An 8654-nucleotide genomic window follows, 5' to 3' on the forward strand; every position below is an offset into this window, starting at 1 on the left:
TGGATCTGGGAAAATGGCCTGATTTATGTAAAATGGATGGAAACAAGAAGTGATCATATGCTCCACAATGCACAGAACCTTTGACGGAGACACCGTTTAGAGACAAATCAAGGGAGACAACAGCAAACCTCCCAACACCAGCTCCTGTGAAGGAATACAACAAGTATGTATTGTATATTTATATATGCAAGTTCACTTTGATTTGTTACCATGTTTCTCTTTATTGTACTGGGTATTTGATATCAGGCACATTTCATTTTTTTCAATTAGTTATTTTTTTTTTGTCCCTTTCTGTCCTTCAGGTGCGTGGGGGGAGTGGACATCTCAGATGCTCTCACAACATATAACATCATCCACAAAACAAGGACATGGTACAAGATCTTCTTTTACCATTTCATTGACACTGCTGTGGTAAACGCTTTCATTCTGCAGCAACACATGGCCAAAAAAAAGAACTAGAAACTCTTCATACAGAAAGCTTTCAGAAAGAACATGTTGTTACAGCCACCAGACACTGGGTTGCCAAGTACAGGAGCATCCACATCAGCTGTGGGACCATTTACTTCAGCTCCAAGACCATCCACATCAGGCCCAATGTCACACAGAACTAGGTACAAGTGCCCCTGTGCTTTCAACCAACAAGAGACTGTTTCAGTGAGTGGCACAGTGAAGCTGGACTGTAAAATCTACAGGCAATAACAGTAGAACAGTTATTCAGTATAGATGACACCCTGTAAGTGCAGTCTCTGCAACTAGCACATGAGTTTTTCTCATTTTTGGAATATTGTAAATGTAATCATCTGCTGGGCTACTATTTTTAGACAAACTATACTACAGTGTTAGTGGTAGTGAGTTTTTGTCTTCATTTTTGCACATTTTGACAAAGAAATATTTTTGTAGTTCATTTAGTTTTGTTGTTGCTGCTTTGTTTTAGTTGTTTCACAAACTATGGTGTTGTATAGTTCATTATATTATCACCACCAGAATAAATTCTAACCAAATGGCATTATGTTGCAGTCTTATATTTCTGTTTGGGGTGTTTTTCAATTTTGCTAATATTGTATAAAATGTTTATGAGTAGTTCATCTAGTTTTGTTGATTTGTATTACAAACAGTGTTTTGTTGTACTAAACGTACATAATTTCACATTTTTACCAAGTAACAGCTTAGTCCACCATAAGGTCTACGTTTCAAGTCCCAGGTCACTGACTGGAGGATGTTACCTTTACAGTGACACCATGGTCATTAGTGTAACACTTACCATTCCAGAATAACAACCATTTTATTTTGGGTATGTCTTTTTGGGGCTTGTGCACAAAAACAGGGGTAAATTTAAAAAGGTTAACTTGCCCTGTTCTTAACTTGTTCTTATATTGAAATTAGCTTTATGTATATAGCCTATATCAAGATGAGTTTGGTTGTCAGGGAGAGCATGTAGTCAACCTATGAAATTGTTTGCATGAGGTCTTTGTAGCTCTGAAGGGGGCTGTCTGAGAAATACATGTATTCTGTGCAGTACGTTAGCTGTACACACACACATATATATATAGTGGGTAATTGCTACGACTAAGTCAGCCAGTCAATTTCACTGTGACTTCATTAAGTGTGACTAAACGTAGAGGGCTAAATTTCAGCACAGTTAGTCGTTTTAGAAGAGCAGGCCACTCCCTGACTGCCTTGTAGGCTTACTTTGTTCCCTGGCGTTTTTTCCAGCAGCAAGCTCTGTTAACACAACCACTTTTTGTACAACCGCCAGGAAAGAAAAGGACCAAAACCACCGTTGTAAAGTAAAATGTCAAAACAGGCAGCATTAATGACCTCAGTCTAAGCAGACCGTCTGTGAAAAATCTGGTAGATCCGTTTGCTGGATGATCTCATTCTGTATAAAACCGAGTTTCAGAAAGCACTACCTCTCCGCCTCCTTTTACAAAACTGAGGCAAATGTTAACGTAGATTTCATTAGGTGTTCTGATTAAACTGAAAATATTTGGAGTTAAAAATAATACATGACTGATGCTTGCTGGAATGTGATAAAACATGATCAAGGCTGCCTTTAAGTTTGTATCAGCACCACTTAAAGAGAAGCATGTGGTCTGAAACTGGACAGCTGGATTTCCTGTTTCTGGAAACCAGATACAGGTTTCCAGAATCCTGAGTCAACAGGCTGTTAGCACAACAAAGTCTCCTGAGAACCACACTTCAATCAGTAATACACTTTGTGTCCTACTAATCATGTCAGCATCAGGATGTAATAAAGCCAAATTACCAGGAGGCTTATGAGACAGAAGGCATTGATCTCATTGCCCTCTATTTATTTATTCATTATTCTGCATAGGGAAGGTAGATTTCTTACATGATCCACACTGTTCCACTGACCAGTGATCTCCATATGGGTGTGTAAAAGATGAGTCTCTCCTGTGTTGTTGTTTGTTTCCTATAAAAGGCAAAATGGGAGACATACATCAGACTTAGTCAAAATAATAGGAAAATTATACTGTTGTTTGGTGTCTGTGTTTAGCTCATGACTAAGTCCACTCAAAAATGTAGAAGGCGTGACTTTGTAAACCAAGCTCCATCTATCAAAAATGATCTTTTTAGGGACAAAAGGGCTTTGTCTGAGAGTTACATACTTTACCATAAGGTCAGAAGTTAACCCCTACCTTGTCAGTCCTATCTAGGACCTGGACGACTCCGTCTCCATTCTTTACCACCTTCTGAGTCTGGTGATGGTAGTCAGGACGCAGATCCATTGATATTAAAGAGGATTTAGCACTTTCAGTAGTTATCTGTTGGATTGAAAATTAGGAGACATGTAGGATCCATTCATAAACATTATACAAAATACAACACATGCGATATCCATTCTGTTCATACAGCCCCAATTCCAAAAAGGTCGACACCGAAAATTGTTAAAAAAGGCAAAAAAAAGAAAGAAAAAAAAAGAAATGTTTTGAAAACCGCTTTTACCAATATTCATTTGACAACAGTACAAAGATATCTAATGTTAAAATTTATATATTTTGATTTAGATAATCTTATTCTGAATTTGAGGCTAGCAACACATTTCAAAAATGTTGGGACAAGGGGAACAAAAGATTGGAAAAGTTGGTTAATGCTTAAAAAAAAAAAGATCACATGGTGGAAACCTCACAGTTAAGGTAACAGGTCAGTATGATGATTGGGTAAAACTAGAATTAGTACTTTGTGGTTGTATTCCTCCACCAACCATTCAAATTTATGGGAATGGGACAGACATGATGTCACTGACCTTGACCTTTGACCACCAAAATCTAGGAGTTACTGAGGTATAGCAGTCACAAAAATGGGACGCAGGGACTGACAACCCAAAAACATAATACCTCTGGCAGCGGCTATTGCTAGCACAGAGGCATGGAAAAAGTGCATCCCAGAAAGGCTGAGTCTTTCAGAAGTAAGGATGGGGTAAGTTTCACCACTCTCAGTGGCAAATAGTTCAACAATTTAAGAAGGATTTTATCAGTTTTAAATTACAACAATTTGGGGGTTGTCATCATCTATGGTACATGATTTCATTAAAGGAATAGTTTGTTGATGTTAAAACAACACTGATGCATCCTTATGTACAGTACGTGAGAACAAGTCGTAGTTGTTGTCACATCTCCTACTCTCGACCCTGAATGTTTCCACCAGAATGTGTCTACATCACACAAAATAAGGGACAAACTACACAACTTTTGTTCTATATAAACTTGTGCGCCAAAGTTTGTCTGAGGCTTAAATGCAGCTTCAGCTGTCCCACTAACTTAATTCAAGTTCAAATCAAGTATATTTTAAGGTTACAGTCTATTTAAAACAAATTTTCCTCTTTTATTTCCCTGGACAGCTCCTTGCTGTGCTTGCTTGACCATGAGAACCTGCTGCTGGCATTTGGAATGATGCTGATACCATTATTAGTTTGAAAGTTATTCAAAAAAATGATAGATATGACAGACATTCACATTGGTTTAGGGGTAAAACGGGAACTTCGGTGAGTGGACCGTGGGCAAAGTAGTCACATTTCTGTGGGTTTGGGTTCTGCTTGTTCAACAGCTGTTTGATAAACTGCTCTCCATGGCTGACTGATTGTTGCATTGTCTAGAGATCCTTCATGTCCTCTGCTTAGTGTGTGTGTGTGTGAGAGAGAGAGAGAGAGAGAGAGAGAGAGAGAGGAGGGGAGAGCGGCCCCCCCCCCCCACCCTCCCTCCTCTAAACAGAGACAGACACAGCACAAAATACTGTGGAAAAACAAAGTATAATAAGCTGCATCAACGCATGAGGTTCTGCTGGGTGACAATTAAGGGAAGCATGGGGTGTACTGCTCGTTAGGTTCTGGCAGTGGAAGTGGAGCTATAAACGTACAGTTGGACCACTGGCGTCCTCGCCAAAAGACTACTGTGCTCTAAACCAGATGTAGCTGCCTGTTAATAAAGCTAGCTTGGTCAGGTAATGAGCACTCACATCTACGAAAACAGAACAATTTCTAAACTGACATTACTTGAATAGACTGACCACATATCCTCAATCTTAGTGGTCACTCTCACCTGAAAAAAAAAAAGCCAAAATGGCATAATACCAGTCCTACAGATGAAAATGACAACAACTTTGAGCCTGGTTTAAAATCTCTGCCATCACACTCTCTCTCTACTGTCACTGCATAGAGTAGATCTTTACCCAGCTGTGGGCTGTCACCTCGCTGGGCTTCTTTAGTTGCTGCCTCGCACAGCAGGATGTACTGAGTGACAGCACTTGGTTTCCTTTGACAACGAATGGGCAGCTGATATTAACCTAGGAATTTGTGCTCAGCAGCGCAGCCGTGCACTTTGGCCACAAGGGGGCTCACATACAGTCAACAGCCTTTCCAGCACTCACAATGGTGAATAATCTTTTAAAATATTTCTGTATCCAAATCATGATATAGATCAGCTCCAAAGTCTAATCAATTGTTCCGTGGCCCATACCCTGCCTCTCAAAAAAAAAACCTCTTCAAAACCAGTTCATTATTTTTTGAGTTATGCTGTTAACAAACAAACAAGTGCCAGCAAAAACGTAACTCCTTCACTTGGCAGAGGTAAAAAGACCTAGAAACACAATCACCTTCTCTAGTCTCAAACTCATTTAAGATGGACAGAGACAAAGTGGAAACCTGTTCTGTGGTCTGACAATTTTAAATAATTTTTGGGAATCATAGACATTGGGTCCTCCAGGCTAAATAGGAGAGAGACCATCTATCCTTGATGTCATGGTATGCATTAGTGCAAAACTAACTTACACATCTGTGAAGGTGCCATTTAATGTTATACTATATATAGGTTTTGGTGCAACATATATGCTGCCATCCAGAGGGCCATTTTTTCAGTAATGGCATTGTTTATTTCAAGACAATGACAAACCCAATACTGCACAAATTACAACAGCACAGTTCCATAATAAAGGTCTGGGGGCTAAACTGGTCCAGATCTGTCACCCACTGAACACATGACCCTGAACTGTTGAGCAGCCGAAATCCTACATCAAGCAGAAATGGGAAAATATTTCACCTTCAGAACTAAAGCAGTTGATCTCCTCGGTTTCCAAACACTTAGTGTTGTTGGAAGAGCTGATGCAGCTCAGTGGTAAACACGGCCCTGGCCCTCCTTTTATGCAGTGTTTTGCTGGCAACAAATTTAAAATGAGTACAATTAGCAGATTTTTTTTCAGTTTTCACATTTGATGTGGTTGTTGTCCTGTCTTTAATTATTTTTTAAAGAATTTCAAATAATTTCATTCAGTTTTTATTACAACGTCCCAACTTTCTTGGAAAGTGGCTGTACATCACATTTCCATGTGGGAAGAAAGTGTAAATTTGCAAGGTGGCTATAACTATGGCTAATTTGTTGTTCTCTTCTGATTGATATTCATCTCCATTTCTTGGATGACTTGAAGGGAATTACCGGATCAAACCCAGACACTGTCTGGAACATTAGCAAGCTTTAACCTGTTGAAATCCAACTCCTGGGAAAAAATAACACGCTCCCAGCCTCCCAGGAGTCTCATTCAGTACCAAAGTATCAGATTTAGGCTTATTTTGTGTTTCTTTTATTGAACTGACTGGACAATATCCCTTTTTTGCGCAACTACTGTTATGACGAGGATTATTAATAGTTTTCAGACATGGCGTCAGACAAAAAGCAGGTATGGAAAGCATACTAGTATTTCCACACATAGCTAAGCCTGGAAGTCAGCAGGGTCTCGGTAAATTGACAATCACAACAGTTAACAGTTAACTATGGTATCACCCACACAGCTGCTGATTTGATCCACAGTTATAATAGAAGAGCTGTAGATCTGTGTCCTCTCTGTCACGCTCTCCACTATGGGTAAGCTTTTAACTGCTTTTCTGTGAACCAGTCGACTAAAATATGACGCAGACCTGGTCAACAGCCTCCTCCAGAATGTGTTGCGTATCCTCCATCAACTCCTCCACCTCTCGGAACATGTCGTTCAGGCTGAACGGGACCCGCTCCAGGGCGTCCTGTGAGGTCACTGCCCCGCTCCGCGTCGTTCCGCCGGTCGCCCACAGCAAACACAAAGTCAGAGACACGGACAGCAGCGTGATACCGGACATCTTTCCTTCTCTTCCTCCACCTAATCGCTGCTGTCTGCCGTGACGCACACAGCTGCTTTAATTTGGAAAATGTGAGGGGATGGTGGTTAGAAACCGGACAACACCGGATCAGGTTCAATGGCGAAAAGGTTCAAATTGGATTCCGTGGAGTAAAGGTCTAAATCAAACAGCTGGTTATGTAAAGATAAAAAAGACAAAGAAAATAACTAAAATAAACTGAAAAGGATCAAAGGCTGGGGGTTGCCACGTGCGATGCGTGAAGGGAAACACCCAGTACACGGAAATCCGATCACCATCATCACCATCACCATCATCACCATCATCATCATTGGAAGTGTCAGAAAGTGGCTTTAACAGCTTGGAAGCTTTTCACACACCAGGCTACTAACTAAAAAACGAGATGAAAAGGCCTACATAGAACTCACTGATAACAGAAATGCCAACTGAAACCCTGCTGTAAGACACTGATCGATTGATCAGCGTTTACTCCTGTTCATTGTGGTTTTACAGCTCAATATTCTAAATAGGGTCAGTTTTACAAAAATACTGCAAATGGAAGTTTTCAGATGGTGATGAATTGTACAACTGTACATCCACTAGATGGGCTCATTTCTCAAGTTTTATCCACAGGTGTCCGTCTCTCTCTGGCTACTAAAATGGATCAATTCATGGACTGTAAACCTAGTATAGTGATGTAATTTATAAAATGACACATTATTTCACTGGTCCAGAGGTTTCTAGCTAAGTGTCTAGTGCTGGTTTCATGTGGCCAGGTTTTGGGTTATCACAGAGTGGTGCAGCAATAATGTGGCTTAGAAGCATCACTCATTCTGTGGAAACGGGCCAAAAGAAATGAGCAAACACTGCTACAATGCTCACACACTGTACATACATGATTATTGTAATGTCTCTTTCTCTCCACTTTCTGTATAAGTGAGACACTGAGAAAGTGTTTAATAGGAGTGGGGCTGTCACAAAGCAGTGAATGGCTCCAGCACCCTACAACTAGTGTGTGTGTGTGTGTGTGTGTGTGTGTGTGTGTGTGGCCTTGGAAAGTGCTCGTTTGTCTTTATGTGTCATGTGTTCAGACCAACTCTTTCCTGTCTTTGCTGTTGATGTTCTCTGTGACTTTAATGCTGACAGAGAAAATCCACACGCCTGTCTCAGTTTACAAAAACTCATGTTTTATCACTTGGGTTCCTATTGGATGTCCTGGGAACGCTGGGAGACGCAGCTTTTTCAAATTCAGCACCGGCTGAGTCAAGCTACCTACAAATAGACACAGCAGGACCGGAAATATGCGGCAAATGTACTTTCATAATAAAAGGAGCTTTGTGTATCTAATGTACAGGCCTTAGAATTGCCATCAATTTCCTGTAGTTTGTATTTTTATTATGATATTATAGTTATTGATGCTATTTAAGTAGTCTACTGAAAGTCTATAATGAAGAAACAATTGGGTATATAAAATTGTGGTCTTCATATAAAAAATATAAGCTACTTGGATAGAATAGAATATAGACTACTTATTCAGATATACAGGTTAACCATTGAAGGCAATGAGAGGGATGTCATTACAGTCATTGTTTGACTGTCTGACAGACTTGAAATCATGGTTGGCACTTAACTTTTTAAATCTCAACAAAAATAAGATAAGAGTGTGTGCTATTTGGTGACTTGGTAAACCTAACTGCTTCTAACCAGGGCCTGGGCCCCCTGGCTCGACATCTGAAGTCAACTGTAAAAAATCTAGGGGTGATGTTTGATGGTGACTTGAGGTTTGACAAGCAAATCAACTCAGTTGTGAAATCTAGCTTCTTCCACCTGAGGCTGTTAAGCAAGGCCAAGTTATTCTTTTCTTTTAATGATTTTGAGATTGCAATCCATGCTTTTATCACTTCTAGACTTGACTATTGCAATGCTATATACCTACAGTATGTGTTAACCAGTCCTCCCTCACTCGTCTATAAATGGTGCAAAATGCTGCTGCTCGTCTTTTGACAAGTACTAGGAAATTTGAGTATATAACCCC

At 40.1% G+C, this 8654-nt stretch overlaps 1 protein-coding gene across 2 annotated transcripts in view; it reads right to left on the reverse strand.

Moving 5' to 3' along the window:
- dkk3b (dickkopf WNT signaling pathway inhibitor 3b) overlaps positions 1-6949 on the reverse strand; it is a 16709-nt gene extending 9760 nt beyond the window's left edge. The window contains exons 1-3 of one of the 2 annotated variants that reach the window (XM_020604473.1): positions 6428-6949; positions 2661-2786; positions 2354-2434 (exon numbers count right to left, since the gene is read on the reverse strand). In XM_020604473.1, coding sequence (XP_020460129.1) covers positions 2354-2434; positions 2661-2786; positions 6428-6622 — 402 coding nt within the window. In that variant the 5' untranslated portion in view covers positions 6623-6949. The remainder of the gene's footprint in view (positions 1-2353; positions 2435-2660; positions 2787-6427) is intronic. The other variant, XM_020604472.1, reaches the window with a different exon arrangement.
- Positions 6950-8654: the final 1705 nt, after the last annotated feature.

Source organism: Monopterus albus, unplaced genomic scaffold, assembly GCF_001952655.1.
Source record: "Monopterus albus unplaced genomic scaffold, M_albus_1.0 scaffold65.1, whole genome shotgun sequence".
In the NCBI taxonomy this organism is placed as follows: Eukaryota; Metazoa; Chordata; class Actinopteri; order Synbranchiformes; family Synbranchidae; genus Monopterus; species Monopterus albus.